Below are 18,471 nucleotides of genomic sequence, written 5' to 3' on the forward strand. Positions count from 1 at the left end.
CTGTATGGAACAGAGATGCTGGGTATTAGAAGACAGATTAGCGGGAATTCACTTCCAACTGTTCTGCTCAGGTCTAATGCAGATGGACCTGGGTTGCAGGAATGGGACTGGGTTCTGCTCCAGGTGTATCTCTGTCCCCCTCACCTGGCATGGCCTGCCAAATAGATCATTGCCTGTTTCTTTCAACCTAGGGACGTAGCCTCAGTCTGTTTTGATGGCCTTCAGCTTATGATCACTTTATTTTTCTGAGGAACTAACCTCTGCTGACCTGTCCTTTCAGCTCAGTGGTCTCCAAGAAGGGATATCTGCATTTCAAGGAGCCCCTGTCCAGCAACTGGGCTAAACATTTCGTCGTGGTCCGTCGCCCTTACGTCTTCATCTATAACAGCGACAAAGACCCTGTGGAGCGGGGCATCATTAACCTGTCCACAGCCCAGGTGGAGTATAGCGAGGACCAGCAGGCCATGGTGAAGGTCAGTCCTGCCCTCTCTGCTGTTCATTGCCGTTCACGGCCTGCCCGTTTGAGTTCTGAACCCTGTCGTGTGGTGCAGAATCTCTCTTTTGTGTTTGGTGTCTCTGAACCGTCTGTGTGAAGGGCCGTGTGCCCTCGGAATGTGGCCGGTAGTCGCCATTGTTCAGTATCCATAGGAACCTTCTTGTTCTCCTGGGTCTCTTTCAGACACCAAACACCTTCGCTGTGTGCACCAAGCACCGTGGGGTCCTTTTGCAGGCTCTCAACGACAAAGATGTGAATGACTGGTTGTATGCCTTTAACCCTCTCCTTGCTGGCACAATACGGTAAGAAGCTCTTCTTGTGTTTCCTTTCTCTCCTTGGCAGTTGGTTCCAGGGACGTCAACATAAACAGGAAAGGAAGTCTTGTTACGAACACGTTTAAGTTGGAGGAAGGATAGGAGTGTGAGTGTGGGCGTAGGTCATCAGGTGTCCTGAGGGGCTCAGGGACTCTGATTACATTTGAACCCAGTTAATTTCTTGCTTCGACTTGTTCTTCTTAAGGGGGCTGCAGCTAGAGGCTGTGGGACTGAGTAAGGGAAAGACTGGGAGAACCTTAATGGTCCCCAGTGTTCAGCTGTGTGATCCAACCTCAGACCCCGAGAGGGGCCTCTGTCCCAGGCTCCCCAGAGTGAGGAGGACTGTTGGCTGGCCTGTTTGTCCAGGGGCCTAACGGCTGGGCCTGCACATGAAGGAGGGGCACAGAGAAGCAGACCTGTGGGGCAGGGCCCTCTGAATCCCAGCTTCCATCCCTGTGTCTGTCTCACCCTCTCATCCCTTTGTTGTCTGCAGGTCAAAACTCTCCCGCAGATGCCCAAGCCAAGCGAAGTACTAGGCGACTGCCGAGCACCCTCACCCGCCTTCCGAGAGATAAAGAACGTGTTTCCCCTCATTTCTCTTTGTGATCCTTGACGGTTACTCTTGTGTGTGATCCTGTGGCTTGACTACTCGTCCCTCTAGTCCAGCACTTTTTCTAGTGCCCCTGGTCCCCATCCCCATTGCTCTGTACTCTTTTCTTTTTTCCTGTGCTGAGAATCTTGTTAGAAGCATGTGGCCTAACAAAAGTGGGGAAAAAACAAAGACACACACACACACAGTCCCCAAGGAGATCCACGTTATTTTCCGGTGTACTTTGGCTTCCTTTTGTATGACAGGCCCCCATTATGACCTCTGACATCTGTGCTGCTGTTCGGATATCTCTGTCTGCTTTTCAGGACACCATACTACTACTTTCTTTTCTCTGTTTGGGATATAATTTTAACTTTTCTTGGGTGGCTTAGAGACTAAAGGAGGAGACATCTAGTCTTTTTAGAACCCGAGGGGAAAAATCTTACCCTTCCCCTTTCTGTTGCTTCTTGCCATGACTAATCCCTGCATTTTCCATTCAGGGAAACAAATGGTTGTAGTGAGCTTAGAGGTGGGAAGGTGTATTCTCTGAAATTGGGGCTTATTTAGAACATAGCTGTGTAATTTTAACATAGTGGAAGAGAGGAGAAGAGAGGGACTTTTCAGCAGATTTGGGACAGTGGCAGCTGTTGATCGTGTTAGAAGGGAAGAGCCAGGGCTGTTGCCAGTGGGTCTCACAGGCCCTGGGGCCTTGGCGGTGGTGGTCCGGAGGATGCCAGTGTTCCCTCACAGGAGGGCTCTTTGAGCGGTTTGTCTCACTGGGAGAGAGCCTCTTCTGAGTCCCAGTTCTGTTCTGGGCGTTAGTAATGATGGTGGCTCAGTTTGGAATTCCTGCCATGATGTCATGCACAGATGTCCCACCAGGAGGGTGTGTCTGCCTTCCTGGTGATGAACCTGATGGTCTTTGTCATCGTCATGATTATGGTAAGGCCAGGTAGTGACCTGGTGATGGTCGTAGCTCCCTTTGATCAGAGAAACGTAGCTCTAAGAATACACTTGAACAGAGGAGCCTGGCGTGCTGCAGTCCATGGGGTCACAAAGGGTCAGACATGACTAAGCGACTGAACAGCAACAAGATACGCTCAGAAGCCTCCCTCTGAATCCAGTGGCCATTTTCAGTGATCCTTGTCCAGTGGGAAATCCTGTCAGTGATACTTGTCTCCCTCCATGAACAAATAAATAAGCGAAAGTGGCAGGCTTTGCTTTTTGGACCCCAGGATTATAACCGACTGCCTCATACCACTGAAAGCAAAAGGACACCTGGGGGCAGAGAAGCAGTTCTACATGAACCCTGGTCCCAGACGTAGTTGGTTGTCTCCTCTGTGGAAATCCTGCCAGAGGGGAGAGGAGCCCACTGCCCACAGCCTCCTGCTGTGACAGAACAGGCTCGCCTGCTGCCAGAGGCCTTGGCAGAAGATGCGCTTCCTCTTCCAGCTGCAGTGAGTGTCCCAGGAATGAACAGGAGAGGAGACTCCGGGTACTTCGGTTCCTTTCCAGTTGACTTGGGGATGTCCTCTACCATCCTTTCCTGCCCTCGCTCACACCTTTCTTTCACCATCCCCCAGGTGATCAGGAAAGTGTCTGCTCGCTCCCACTTTGTGGAGACCGGAGGTCCCCAGTCTTGAGGGCACTGACTCTCGGGCAACAAGGGGGAAGGGCCCATGCGCTCCTCAGAATGGGTGCTGGGCAGGCGCGTGCATGTCAGCACCCAGACTGTGGCCTCGCCTTCCTGCCGGGGCTCATCTTCTGGCTTCATTCGTAATTGCTTTGCAAAGAGGAGGAAAAGGAAGTCACTGGAGAGCTGAACAAGAGAAAGAAGAGTAATCAAAGGCTATGGCCTTACCTGAAAAATAATAAGAAAAACTGTAGATTTTTAAACTTTCTTCCTCTCCTTAAATGAAACATAGGTCACTAACCCAAATGTTAATTGTTTTCTAAGTGGTACTTGAGACTTTAATGTAGTTAGAGGTTTCTTATCTAATGGGCACAATATGCCCTTCCAGTGTCTACTCAAACCCAGGGTCTGTTTGTGCTTAGAGACAGCTTCCTGGGCTGAAATTAAGTAATTTCAGGGAACAAAGATGAGATTCGAAGGTTAACGTTTAGAGTTAGGTCATGGATGCTGCTGCTGTTAAAGTCTGACAGGAGGACCCATGTCTGTGACTGAAGGAGGTGGGGAAACGGAGGGAGAGAGGAATCAAGTGACAGACGGACATGACTTGTTTTTGCTTCTCACTTAAACAAAACTGACTGGGAAAGTCTTTGCTTTGGGATGTCAGATACTGTGACAGGCTGAGGTCAGAAGGCCTGGTGAGGCGGTGGGGGCCGTGGCCATGGCTCACCTGTACAGCCCCCTCAGGGTTCCCTCTTCTCTAGGGGCCTGTTTTCAGATTAAAGCTGGAGCAAGGGTTGATGTTCCCTTTCCAGGTAGGCCCATCCCCACTTTCAAGCTCTGAGAGGGAATTTATGGCAGGAATTATGAGGCTTTTGTGGAAGAGGAAAAATGAAAGAACTCAAATCTTTAAGGAAGCTACCTTTTAAGGTAGTTTTTGGGTTTTCTTTTTCCCCTAATGCACTCTTTTAAGCAAGCAGAATAATAAAGCAAGGAAGAACACTCACACAAAGTAAGGAGAAATGAGTGCTATTTAAAAGTAACCATCTCCTTCCTCCCCATTTTCTCCTTACTCCTGTCAGAGCAAAAGACTGCCCCACGGCTTCCACCAGACCGGTGTCCACACCCTCCTAGTCTCTGTGCCAGCCTAGGGGTCGGTCAGCTCCTGGGCTGGGCTCTGCGAGGTCAGCCAGCCTGCGCATGGCCACCAGCGCAGGGAGGGGCTGCCTCTGGCAGCTGGGTGGGAACTTGAATTCCAGTCCATTTTTATAATGTGAGGAAAGTTGAGGGAAATGATTTCTGCCAAGAAACCACTACTTTTTTCCCCTTCAGCCGTATAGAACTTAAACAACTGCTCACTTTCAATGGGGTTTTTCAGCTCTTTTAAGATGAGGGAATCAGTTAAATCGCTGCAAGATCTTTTGGTACCTAAAGTAAAAACAACTTCTCCTGGCACATATATCAAAGCAAAGACTTTGTTGCCTGCTGCTTGTTGTCTAATTTACAGGGATATTTAATTTTGTAAGGTATTTGTATATTTACACAGCTGTAATTAATTGCACATTGAACTGGAAAAGCAAGGTGATGTGCTCGTAGCACCTGTCGGTACTTGGCACCTCTCATCCCAGTTCCACTCGGCTTCTCTATCAGGGCTTGTCCGTTTCTTGTTTGATGTGGGTCCTTCGTTTTTCCCTTTTGGTTCCCTTTTTAAAATGTGATTGTTAACCTGCTCTTTAAAAAGAAGAGACTAATCCTGCTGCTGCTCTCAGAAGGTTCGCTGAATGTATTTTCAATAGGGCTCTAACTCCTGTGCGCTGCAGCTGTGCCCCTTGGCCTGTGACGCTTCACCAAGGTGCGGCCAGACCACGACCGTGCAGCAGGAACGGATTGACTTGTGTTTCCTTAGTAAATAAACGGCTTGATCGGCTGAGAGACTCCCTGCTGCTGTTGTTCAAAAGGCCATTTATGAAACTTGAATTTGAGCCCCATCAAATCTTAGGAAAGCCTCTGATCACTTAAAGGAAGGAATCAGAGTTGATACAAATTTCATGTTACAGAGTCACAGCCAAATGGCCTGTGCTCAGATAGGAAGTCCTAGCTGATGTTGGTCTCTTGCCAAACCCTGGCTGTCGCGTGTTGTTTTCACGTCTTCAAGTTCATCCTTTTCATTTGCACATCCTGACATCAGTTCACCTGAGGAACCCAGCAGCCTTCTATGAGTCGTCCCCAACTTGGTGGTTCTGAAGCATTTGTCCCGCGAGACTTCGGGTCTCGTCACCCTCCTCGTGCACAACCATAAGACCCGTGAAGCATAAGTGGCCTTTTTGAACCAAGACTTTGCAAACTGATCTCTCCCCAGGGAAGGAGTTGAGCACATTAGCAACAATGTACATTATTAATTTCGGATTTTCATTTTCATGTTTTATTATGTAAATATGATCTGACGTTCGGAGCTTGAGTATACAGAATGTAAATATAGTTCTTGTATTTGTACTAATTCTGGTTCTTTTGCTGTATAGCCTTAGATGTGCAATGCAGACATTAACTGTGTATGGTAACCTTGCATCACGGAACTATTAGTGAACGAGGTCATATTAATAAAGGTACAACCAGTGCATCAGAAGGCTCTTGATGTGCTTTTATTCTTGCACCCTTTAAAAGGTATTTACACAAAGATTTTTCTTGACTGGAAAAGATACTGCTCTTCTGGGGAAAAGGTCACAATGCCATGACCTACACATTCCTTTCTGAGAATTCCAAACAACAGTTTTTATGTGACTAGTGTGGTGCTGTTTCTTTGAAAGTACTCTCCTCCCAAGTATAGTATGGGAGTGGGTATTCTAGATGAAAGATTTGTCCCTCTTTCCTCTTGAGGCCTCTCTCTGTAAACCTATCAGTGAGTCTGTAGTGTGGTATGGTAGTGATTCTGTAGGTGGTCCAGTGGTTGGGATTTTCACTATCACTTTAACAAGTTCCTGTTGTAAGCTGTTACTGTCCTGGGTGTGTGGGGAAGAGTGGAAGCAGGGAGTTGAAGCGACATTCAGACGAAAAGCACTGACTCAGTTCACACGCATCCACTGTGCCTACGTGTGTCTGGATGCTGATGACTCAGCAGTGAACCAAACAGGCCGGGTACCCGTGGCCCTCCCATTCCGGTAATGGAAGATATTCGTTACACAAATTTAAAATGTTACAGAGCAAAGTAAAGCTGAATAAAACGTTAGAAGGGATGGGAGGGAAAGGTGTCTTTTTAGGTGTGTGGGCAGAGAAGGCCTTTGTTGGGAGATGACATTAGAGTAGACTCAGAGTGAATGAGTGGGTGAGCCATGCAAGGTGCGTGTGTACTCAGTCGTGGCCAGCGCTTTGTGACCCGTGGACTCTAGCCCGCCAGGCTCCTCTGTCCATGGGATTCTTCGGGCACGAACACTGGAGTGGGTTGCCATTTCCTCCTCCAGGGGATCTTCCCCACCCAGGGATCAAACCTGTGTCTCCTGCATTGGCAGGTTGGTTCATTACCACTGCGCCATCTGGTAAGCCCGAGCCATGCAAATCCCCGGGCACAATGGTGGTCTCCAAGCAGCGATAATAAGTACTTGAGGCAGCTGTGTCCTCAGAAGGTTCCAGAATAGGGAGGTGGCCCGGGTGGTTTCAAGCGCTTAGGTAACTAATTTCATTAGAGTAAATAGGAACCAAGGGAGGATTGTGAGAAGATACGTTCCATGATCTTATTTGTGTGCTTTGTTTGTTTAAATCTTTTAAATATTTGTTTGGCTGCTCTGGTTGCGATTCTCAATCTTTGTTGCAGCATGCAGGCGGGTTCTTTCTTATGGCGTGTGGGATCTAGTTCCCAGGCCAAGGATCGAACTCGGCCCCTCTGCGTTGGGAGTAGGGAGTCTTAGCCACTGTACTACCAGGGAAGTCCTTTATTTATGTTCTTAAAAAGGCCATTCTGGAAAGCAGCCTGTGTGTGTAGAGACAGGGGCGTGTGGAGGAAGAGGGACCACGTGGGAGGTTGTTACCCTAGTGTTGAGGGGTGGGAATGGGGGATGGAGGCTTGGACTGAGAGCAGCAAATCTGGGGAGAAAGGGTCAGATTCAGGACATGTTATCCTGTTAGAACCTGGAGTTTGCTGAGTGACTGCATGTAGAGAAAGAAGGAAGGTAACTCCTGGGATGCATGCCTGAGCAAACAGGACAGACTTGCATTTCCCTAGGGTGAAGGAGAGAGAAGGCAATGGCAACCCACTCCAGTACTCTTGCCTGGAAAATCCCAGGGACGGGGGAGCCTGGTGGGCTGCAGTCCATGGGGTCACTAAGAGTCGTACATGACTGAGCGACTTCCCTTTCACTTTTCACTTTCATGCATTGGAGAAGGAAATGGCAACCCACTCCAGTGTTCTTGCCTGGAGAATCCCAGGGACAGGGTAGCCTGGTGGGCTGCCGTCTATGGGGTCGCACAGAGTCGGACACGACTGAAGTGCCTTAGCAGCAGCAGCAGGGTGAAGGGGGCTAGAGGAGAACGGCGGAGGGCAGCACTGTGTGGATGACTTGGCTGTGGCCTGTTCACTCTGAGACATCAGTGCTCCCACCTGCAAGTGTACTCCCTGAGGCAGCTGAATGTACTCGCTGGATTCAGGGGGACAGGTTGGGCTGGAGACACATTTAGGAACTGTCACACGAAGGTGACAATAAAGGCAAGGTGGACTTCCCTGGCAGTCCAGTGGTTAAGAATCTGCCTTGCAATGCAGGGGACAAGGATTCAGTTCCTGGTTGGGGAACTAAGAGCCTACATGCCATGAGGCAACTAAGCCCGGCACCGCAATAAAGAACCCACAAGCTGCAACTGAGATCCGCCAAGGCCAAAAATAAGTAAATCAATAAAGGCAAGAGGTGAGGAGATCTGGGGAGCAAGAAGCTGGTGAGAATCAGGGCTCTGCGGCCTGGGGCAGTCAGGAGAGGGGACGACAGCAAAGCCCAGGAGAAGTGGTCGTGAAGAGGGCATGGTATTTGGCAACCAAGTTAAGGAAGTGTGTGAAGATGGAGGAAGTGACAGCTGTGTCCGGTTCAGCTGACTGGTTAAAACAGAACTGAGCAGTGACCACAGGTTTTGGCAACAAGGAGGAGGTTCTAAGAAGTTTGAGGTACCAGTGGAATGCCATCACTGTCTCCCAATTTCAGAGCCAACTGAGAAGGCAGAAGGGTGATCAAGATTTCACCTTCGTTACCATTAAAGCTGCGATTGGAGAATGTCCGGGGGTTAATGGATTCCCTAATCCTGAATGTCAGGATTAGAGGGTGGGCAGCAGTGTGTCTTGAGCTTTAATGTGCACTAGACTCCCATGGGTCGTACTAAATGCAGATTTGGACTGAGGAGGCCTAGAGTGGGGCCTGAGACCCTGCATGTCTCATAAGCTTCCACGTCAGGTGAGAAGTTCCTTGATGGCAGCCGAGATTCCCAGAGAGAGAAAATGCCTGGCTTGGCCATGCCAGGGGCTCCTTCCAAACTCAGGCAGTTTCATTTCTCTCTCGTGTGGGGCTGATGGAAGCAGGAATGATCCAGTAACAGAGTCACTTCAAATGGGAGAACTCAGTGGTGCCTCTGCTTGGGTGAGGTCTTCAGCGAGCAGACGGTCTTCTGAGTGGTGCCAAAGAGAGTCTAGCTGGAGTAGGTGCCAGGGAAAGTGGGAGGAGGGAAGGCTGAGTGAGGAGTACGGTGGGGAGGGGGGTGGGGGAGACATGGGGTTATGGAGAAGTTTTTATTCTAAAGCAAGGTGATAGGCCAGCATGAGTGTCTGCTAATGGGGATGAATGAACTGGAAGGGAAACATGATGGGTGGCGTGAACCCCTGGATGTGGCTGGTGGGGTTGGAGCTGAGACAAGAGGGGAGGTCAGACCCAGGTCCTGTGGGGAGCAGCATGGTTTATCTTAAGTGTTAAGAGGTAATGCCAAGTTGTGGGCGGCCCCCAGACAGACAGCTAAGTGACAGAGCTGGAACGGGTTGTTCTGGTCACTGCTTTGTCCCTGGACTCATTGGTCAACTCTAGACCATGTCTTCCTGAACTCCACCAGGCTTTTTGCTTAAACTGCGTTAGTTTTTATAAAGCGGGTTGTCCCCTGCACTTGGCCTCATACGGGGTCTCGTGGCTGCCACGGTGCTCACAAAGCTGATGGCACCAAGCATCAGGAGGGTCTGTGGAACTGTGTGTGTTTATTTAATGCATCACTCCCACATCTGATTTTTCTTGGCATTCCACTTTCAATTTTAGAAACTTCTGGTCTCTGCTCAGTCCTAAATCTTTAGCTTTTCAGAGCACATCACATGCTTACATTATTGCTTTTAGAATATATCAGTTCAGTTCAGTCACTCAGTCATGTCTGACTCTTTGCAGCCCCATGGACTGCAGCATGCCAGGCTTCCCTGTCCATTACCAACACCTGGAGCTTGCTCAAACTCATGTCAATTGAATTAGTGGTGTCATCCAACCATCTCATCCTCTGTTATTCCCTTCTCCTCCTGCCTTCAGTCTTTCCCAGCATCAGGGTCTTTTCCAGTGAGTCAGTTCTTCACATCAGGTGGCCAAAGTATTGCAGCTTCAGTTTCAGCATCAGTCCTTCCAATGAATATTCAGGATTAATTTCCTTTAGGATTGACTGATTGAATCTTCTAGCAGTCCAAGGGACTCAAGAGTCTTCTCCAACAACACAGTTAAGAAGCATCAGTTCTTCAGCGCTCAGCTTACTTTATGGTCCAGCTCTCACATCCATACATGGCTAATGGAAAAACCATAGTTTTTACTAGGCGGACCTTTGTTGGCAAAGTAATGTCTCTGCTTTTTAATATGCTGTCTAGGTTTGTCATAGCTTTTCTTCCAAGGAGCAAATGTCTTTTAATTTCATGGCTGCAGTCACCATCTGCAGTGATAGTCGAGCCCAAGAAAATACGGTCTCTGGGTTTTTTCAAAAATCACAGTTTCTACTTACTGTGTAAGCAAGCCATTTGAGATCAGCTGTGGGGATTATACAGCAAGTAAGAGACGGTATAATCAAATCCACTGCAACTAGTATGTGACTGACACACGGTCTTATGTAAGTAAGTCAAGCAAATGATTCAACCTGGGGAGGTTTACAGGAAAGAGTTGTTTCTGTAGAATTTCTGCTTAGACTTTGATTTGGGATTTGGGGAGTTAGGGCAAGGCAAAAAAAAAATTGATAAGATGAAAAGTGAGTTAACTTTAGCATTATAAGCCAAGAACTTGAGGGTTTTCTAAAAACTAAAGGTCAGCCTGGAGCCATGCCCCAGTCATCCTGGATCTACCCTCTTCATCTTAGGGGAGACTTGGCTTTCTCCCAGCCCTGCTCTCTTTAAACCAGTCTGCAATAGTTTTCCAACCATATTGGGAAGCAGTATTTTTTTTTTTTTTTGCTGGTTGTTAGCACCTTAACAAAGACATGAGAGGCTGTGTAGCATATACCATTAATAATAGAAGAAAAACAGATTGGCAGTTTAATTCGATGTTTAACATGTTTGCCTAAAATGATGCTTCACAGTAGTAGCTTGGGTGTGTCCAGATGTTTAGTCACATTGACTCAGCAAAATTTCTCCCTTGCTAAATCTCAGACTAGAGCAATCAATTTTTTCCTGCAGCAAAATCTGATAGTAGGTTTTCTTTGTAACAGAGCCTCACAGAAAAAGGAAATAGTTGCAAAAAAGTTGAAAGTTCTGAGAGGCATGAAGGCCCTCTTGAAGAAAGCACTTACAATTGTGTTAAGTTCTGCCTTGTAAATTTATTACAAGTGCTGTTTGTTCCCCAAAAATAGTGATTGAAAGTTCAATTTACCTTTCCACTTTAAGTCAACTACATGTCTCTAACATACAGATACACCCAGTTTCTCTGTGACAGTATGTCTCTGTGAATTTGCTTAAGTATGGGTTGCTTATCTGATTAGGAAAGAGTGCTGGGCTCAGCTCTAGCAGACTTGGGTTAAAGTTCAGTTCTGCCGTAAATTAGCTGAGAAAGTCAACTTCCCTGAGCTGAGTTTCTTATTTCAAATTAGACAATATTAATAGTCGTATCTTGAAATCATACAGCATTGGAAATTCTCAAGGAATTTTCATGTTGTTTTCCAGTTGCTCAGCTGTGTCCGACTCTCTGCAACCCCGTGGACTGCAGCACGCCTGACTCTCATGTGCTTCACTATTTCCTGGAGTTTGTTCAAACTCATGTCTGTTGAGTCAGTGATGCTATCTAACCATCTCATCCTCTGCCGCCCCCTTTTCCCTTTGCCTTCAGTCTTTGCCGGTATCAGGGTCTTTTTCCAATGAGTTGACTCTTTGCATATGGTAGCCAAATTATTGGAGCTTCAGCTTCAGCATCAATCCTTCCAATGAACATTCAAGATTGATTTCCCTTAGGATTGACTAATTTGATCTCCTTACAGTCCAAGGGACTCTCAAGAGTCTTCTCCAACACCACAGTTCAAAAGCATCAATTCTTCGGTGCGCAGCCTTCTTTATGGTCTAACTCTCACATCTGTACATGACTACTGGAAAAACCACAGCTTTGACTACACGGATCTTTGTCAGCAAAGTGATATCTCTGCTTTGTAATACGCTGTCTAGGTTTGTCATAGCTTTCCTGCTAAGGAGCAAGCGTCTTTTAATTTCATGGCTACAGTCACTGTGCACCATGATTTTGGAGGACAAGGAAATAAAATATGTCAGTGCTTCCACATTCCCCACTTCTGTTTGCCATAAAGTGATGGCACGTTCATAGACATGAGCTTACTCTGATATGAGGAAGAAAGCAGGACACACAGAAAGTGGTGCCCTGTGGTCAAGGGACTGTTAACCCCTAGATGATGGCAGGAGTTTGGGGAGGTTCCATTCTGTTTGCCCTTTATGAAGCTTCTCTGCATTTTCTGATTCTGGGTCTCTCTCATTTGCTACAAGGCTGAGGTGTCAAATGCAGTCTGTGGAAGAGGGTGGAGATCTCTGGAATAAAAAAATACATAAACTAAATATAAGATATTTATGTTTTACTATTTTTTCTCTTTATATTTTTTATCTTAATTGAAATATATCAGATTATTTGAACTAGTAATTATAACATGTATTATTGGATTTATAATATATATTGATGAAAAATACACGACAGTAATAGAAAACAGGAGAGGGAGAAAATGGAGCTATATTGTAGCAAACATTGAATATTTATGTGAAACTTCCAATATTAAGTTGAAGTACATTATAATAAAGATGCATATTGTAATCCTTAAACAACCACTTTTCATTCCAATCAGTCTTCATTTCAATACCAAAGAAGGGCAATGCCAAAGAATATTCAAACTACCACACAATTGCACTCATTTCATATGTTAGCAAGGTAATGCTCAAAATCCTTCAAGCTAGGCTTCACAGTATGTGAACTGAGAGCTTCCAGATGTACAAGCTGGATTTTTAAAAGGCAGAGGAAACCAAAGATCAAATTGCCAACATCCGCTGGATTATAGAAAAAGCAAGAGAATGCCAGAAAAACACCTACTTCTGCTTCATTGACTAGCTAAAGCCTTTCACTTTCTTAAAGAGATGGGAATACCAGACCACTTTACTTGCCTCCTGAGAGATCTGTATGCAGGTCATGAAGCAACAGTTAGAACTGGATGTGAAACAATGAACTGGTTCAAAATTGGGAAAAGAGTACATCAAGGCTGTGTATTGTCATCCTGCTTATTTAACTTATATGCAGAGTACATCAAGCAAGATCCAACCATATGTTGTCTACAAGATTCAAAGACACAAATAGTTTGAAAAATTTACCACATAAGCAGTAATCACAGGAGCGCTTTAAAGGCTATGTTAACACCTGACAAAACTGACTTTTAAGGCTTCCATGGTGTCTCAGTGGTAGTTAACCACCTGCCAATGCAGGAGACATGGGTTCGCTACCTAGTCCAGGAAGACCCCACATGCCACGGAGCAACTAAACCTGTCCTCCACATCTACTGAGCCTGTGCTCGAGAGCCCAGGAGTGGCAACAAGAGAAGCCACTGCAATGAGAAACCCATACACCACAACTAGGGGATAGCCCTCACAGCAATGAAGACCCAGCACAGCCAAAAAAAAAAACCAACTGACTTTAAGGCAAGAAATATTAGAAACAAAGAATATTTCATGTTGATAATCTTACAGAATTTAAAGAGTTAAAATACATGGGGTAAATCTTAACAGAAAAGAGAAATAGACAGCTGAAAATTCACAATTAAAATTCTCAACAAATTAGGACTAGAGAAATCCCTCAGCCTTATGAAAGGCAACTATGAAAAACCTATACTAACATACTTAACAGTGAAAAACTGAATGCTTTCCCTCTAAGACGGGGAAAAAGGCAAGTATGTTTCCTTTCACCACTTCAACACAGTACTTGAGACTGTAGCCACTACAACAGGCAAAGAAAAGAAAACGTGTTCAGATATGAAAGAAGTAAAATTGTGTTTATTAAAAGATGAGATGCTTACAGATGACACAGTCTCCAGACAGAAGATCAATGTACAAATATTAGTTGTGTTTCTTTGTATAAACAATATACAAATGAGATTAGAAAAATTTCACCCACAGTAAGAGCAAAAATTGTATTTGGAATACATCTAATGAAAGAAGCAAAGATTCTACACTCAGACTACAAAACACTGCTGAAGCAAAGAAGATCTAAATCAATGGAGATGGCAACTCTTCCAAATAATCTATAGCTTCAGTACCCTCTCTATAAAATCCTAGGGGCATTTCATGTAGAAATCAACAAACTGACTCTAAAATTTATATGGAAATGGCAAAAGACCCAGAATTAAAACTGTTAAGGTCATAAAAACAAAAAACAAGAAAAGACCAGAAAGTGTCATAACCCAGAGGAACTAAGGTGACATGGTGACATAATGTTCTGGAGGAAGCAGAACAGGAGAAATGCGTTAGTGGGAAAATTGTACTTTTTCAAAAAATACTTGTTTATTTCGCTGCTCGGGGGTCTTAGTTTGGGACGAAGGATCTTTAGTTGCAGCTTTTGGGCTCTAGCTCCCTGACCAGGAATCGAACCTGGGCCTCCTACATTGGGAGTGCCAAGTCTTAGTCACTGAACCACCAGGCAAGTCCCCAAATCGAACAAGGGAAGGGTCTGAATGGGTGTCTTTTTTTTTTTTTTTTAACTCACTAAAGAAGATACATGAAAAAAAAAAAAAAAGAAGATACATGAACAGTTAATAAGCACTTGAAAATGTCTTCAGCCTTATTAGTCATTGCTGCTACTGCTAAGTCACTTTAGTCGTGTCTGACTCTGTGCGACCCCAGTGACGGCAGCCCACCAGGCTCCCCCATCCCTGGGATTCTCCAGGCAAGAACACTGGAGTGGGTTGCCATTTCCTTCTCCAATGCATGAAAGTGAAAAGTGAAAGGGAAGTCGCTCAGTCATGTCCAACTCTTCTCGACCCCATGGACCGCAGCCTACCGTGCTCCTTTGTCCATGGGATTTTCCGGGCAAGAGTACTGGAGTGGGGTGCCATTGCCTTCTCCAAAAAGGGATGTACTACTCTGTAAATACAATAACATGGATAAGCCTCAAAAACATTATGCTAAGTGAAAGAAACCAGTCACAAAGATTACATATTATTCCATATTTCTAAGAATAAGCAAAACCATACAGACAGTGGAGAAGGCAATGGCACCCTACTCCAGTACTCTTGCCTGGAAAATCCCATGGATGGAGGAGCCTGGAAGGCTGCAGTCCATGGGTTGCTGAGGGTCAGACACGACTGAGCGACTTCACTTTCACTTTTCACTTTTATGCATTGGAGAAGGAAATGGCAACCCACTCCAGTATTCTTGCCTGGAGAATCTCAGGGACGGGGGAGCCTGGTGGGCTGCTGTCTGTGGGGTCGCACAGAGTCAGACATGACTGAAGCGACTTAGCAGCAGCAGCAGCATACAGACATTAAGTAGATCACATGTTTCTGGGGCTGGGGAGGGAGCAGAGACGGACTACAAAGGCATTTTGGGGGTGTTGGAACTTCTGGGGGTGATGGAAGTGTTCTCAAAAGGATTGTGGTGATAGTTATACAACAGTGTAAGTTAACTAAAAATCATCCAACTGTACATTTTTATAATGGATGAATTGGGTTGCCTATAAATTATACTTCAATAAATCTTTTTTTTTTGAAGTACAGTACTATGAAGAAGTGATGATATCATTTTACAATAGGTTGCCAATATGTCATTCAAGCCAGAACAAGTGTGAGAAATGAAAGTGATTTCTGTGAAAACTATGTAAGAAAACAAGTGTGAAAAAGGACTGTCCCAGACCAACTGGCTTGAATGGTGCCCCTTTTATAAAACTATCATTCAGTAGCAACCTTTAGTGACCATCTGTTAAGTGCAGGGCATAGGACGGTGATAGAAACACACTTCAGAATGAGACAGACATGGTCCCTGTCCCCTTGGATGAGCAGTACAGTGATGGAGATGGAAATGAAGGCAGGCTGTGGCAAGCACTGTTCCCACAGGCACATGGGGTCTTAAGTCTTCCTGGGAAAAGAGGAACCCATGAGCCAAGACTGCAAGGTGGTGGGAGGTAACAAGGACAAGAGCAGGCCAAGCAGAACTCAGGCCCTTCTCTGGAACCAGAAAGCAATTCAGTGTCTGGAACACAGCCTAAGAGAAGAGGACAGAAGTGAGTCCTTGTCTCACACTGTTGTGTATTGGGGTGGGGGGGCGGGGGGGCGGAAGATGGCAGTCCTTGCTTGAATTTGAAAGTAAAATTTATTACCTGGGCTGGAGATCTAGCAGAGAAAGGGCTGTGTTCACCTCCCTGGCTAGTGTGAAGGGCTTCCCTGGTGGTTCAGATGGTAAGGAATCTGCCTGCAGTACAGGAGACATGGGTCAGGAAGATCTTCTGGAGGCGGACATGGCTACCCACTCTAGTATTCTTGCCTGGAGAATTTGATGCAGAGGAGGCTGGCGGCCTACAGTCCATGGGGTCACAGAGAGTCGGTCATGACTGAGCAACTAAGTCGGTCACGTTGGTCAGCCCTGCGGACCAAGCTCAGACTAAGCATATGTTCCAGACAATTGGGATCCTCTGGGGAGAAAAAAGCACTTTGAACAGGATGTACTGGGACTTCCCTGGTGGCCCAGTGGCTAAGACTCTGCACTCCGAATGCAGGGAGCCCAGGTTCAATCCCTGGGCAGGGAAATAGATCCCACATGCCACAACTAAGAGTTTGCATGCCCCACTAAAGATCCTGTGTGCCGCAGTGAAGGTAGACGATCCTGTGTGCTGCAACTAAGACCCAGTACAGCCAATAAGTGAAATTAAAAGGGGGAGGGATGCTGGTGCATCCTGAAGGGTGTAGAACTGAGGTAATGATCAAGGGGAAAAGGAGGGGATGCCTGGAATGGTGTGTTTGGACTGGAAAAACTGATGTTGTGAAATGCATGGGCATGTCACTGCCAAGTGGGAAGATTTTCTACAGCAAACAATTCAAGTAACAGACCACTTTTTCACCATATGGGTTTGATCTGTGAAAGCATGGCAAGAAGCTGTGAAAGTGTTTTCCTACCCCACTCCCCAGAAGCTTTCACAAGAAAGCTAAGAGCAATTTTTAAATTCAGCCCTATTTTCCACTGTGGTTTATGTCTCTCCTTTCTGAGACTTTCATAACAAAGGGAGAAACTAAGACATGAGTTCTAAGTACCAGACGCAAGTCCAGTGGGCTTCATTTAACCCTAGTGCTTCCCTGTGAGATCTTGTCAATCCTGTTTCACACGTGAGGAAACTCTGAGATTTGATAACTTGCCCCAGTTGCACAGCTAGAAAGAACTGGAACTGGAGCCAGCTAAGGTCAGAGTGCCACCAAAACCTATTGCTTTTCCTTCTCCAGCCAGCAGCCTCCAAGAAAGACATTTTGGATCATTTGAGAAGCCATTTGATCTGACTTCTGGGTCAACAGGCCCCCAGCCACTGAGGCTGTCTCCTGATTCCAGGTTTACTGAGCAGGACTTGGAGAGCATCCAGTCCATCCCACCAGATAGTTCTAGTGCCTCACTGTGTGACTCAGCAAGTCTCAGCTCTCCAAGCCCGAATTTCCTCCTTCCCTAAAATATGAGTTGGGCTAGATCGGTGGATCTCACACTTGTTGATGTCAGGACAACTTTACACTCTTAAAAATTATTGAAGACACAACAAGCTCTTGTTTATGTAAGTTATGTCTATTAATATTTACCATTAAGAAAAAAAAAACTTTGGAATAACAATTTTCCAAAAGAAAAGGAAATGTAGTGAGATGAGCGGTGCGTGTGTGCTCAGCTGTGTCTGACTCTTTTGTGACCCCCATGGACTGTAGCCTGCCAGGCTCCTCTGTCCATGGGATTTCCCAGACAGAAATATTGGAGTGGGTTGCCATTCTCTTTGCCAGGAGATCTTCCCAACTCAGGGATCAAACCCCTGTCTCCTGCTGAGATGAGTGGTATTGTCTGACAGTTTATTTAAATCTAACGAACACCCTGCTTCAAACAGCTTAAGACAGATGGATTCTCATATCTATTTCTACATTTAATCTGGTCTGTGTTACATGTGATGCAGCCCCTAGGGAAACTCCACAGTACACTTGTGAGAGAAAGAAAATGAAGAAGGCAAATAATACCAGGAAATAGCTCTGTCCCCACTTCCCTGGAAAGGGTCTCAAAGACTTCCAGAGGTCCTGATCACTCTTTGAGAATTCTTTCCTCCAGCACTCAGAATCACCAGGGGGTCTTGACAAAATGCACATTTCTTGGCCTATCCCAGACCTGTGGCCTCAGAATTCACTTTGAACAAGCTCCCTGTGGGACTTCCATGGTGATCAAGTAGTTAAGAATCTTCCTTCCAATGCGGGGGATGCAGGTTCAATCCCTGGTTGGGAATTAAGATGCCACACACACATCTAAGCCTGCAGGACTGCAACTAGAGAGAAGCCTGAATACTGCAACAAAGATTTGATGAGCCAATAAATACCACTGGAGTTTAGGGACACTGGGCTGAAAGAGCTCCAAGATTCTGACCAGCTGGTTCATCTAAAGCTACCAAATCCCCCATTTGGGTAGAAATGGGATTAAGGCTCAGGTCTCAGTGCAGGGCTCACTGTGGCAGTCAGCTTTCATGCTCTGGTTTGCCTGGCTTATCAGTTCATATCTCCCTAGTCACTTCCTTCCCATTCAGGGTAGCGATGAGGGCAGCTGGGCACCTTGGTTACAGCTTTAAAATAAACACAAGGCTTGCTTACAGCTATATTCTGCACCCATAGAAGCAAGAAGGGACCCATGGGCAGGGACTGCTCTTGCCCTCAGGAGGAAGTTCTGTGCTAAGCTTGGCTCCACCTAGACATCTGTGTTGTGAGTCAACCACAGTCCATGAACGTGACT

The 18,471-nt window shown here is 46.0% G+C and overlaps 1 protein-coding gene and 1 non-coding gene across 10 annotated transcripts in view; both read left to right on the forward strand.

Annotated features, from left to right (window-relative positions):
• The window catches only part of KIF1B (kinesin family member 1B), a 151,953-nt gene extending 146,301 nt beyond the window's left edge, over positions 1-5,652 (forward strand). For 8 of the 9 annotated variants that reach the window (XM_040263389.1, XM_040263395.1, XM_040263391.1 and 5 more), the window contains 3 exons: positions 281-473; positions 680-798; positions 1,304-5,652. In XM_040263389.1, coding sequence (XP_040119323.1) covers positions 281-473; positions 680-798; positions 1,304-1,346 — 355 coding nt within the window. In that variant the 3' untranslated portion in view covers positions 1,347-5,652. The remainder of the gene's footprint in view (positions 1-280; positions 474-679; positions 799-1,303) is intronic. The other variant, XR_005724975.1, reaches the window with a different exon arrangement.
• Positions 5,653-16,191: 10,539 nt separating this feature from the next.
• Positions 16,192-16,264, forward strand: TRNAR-CCG. The gene has a single exon. It is a non-coding gene; the product is annotated as a tRNA-Arg (tRNA).
• Positions 16,265-18,471: the final 2,207 nt, after the last annotated feature.

The sequence above is a fragment of the Oryx dammah genome, unplaced genomic scaffold, assembly GCF_014754425.2.
Source record: "Oryx dammah isolate SB20612 unplaced genomic scaffold, SCBI_Odam_1.1 HiC_scaffold_21, whole genome shotgun sequence".
Taxonomy (NCBI): Eukaryota; Metazoa; Chordata; class Mammalia; order Artiodactyla; family Bovidae; genus Oryx; species Oryx dammah.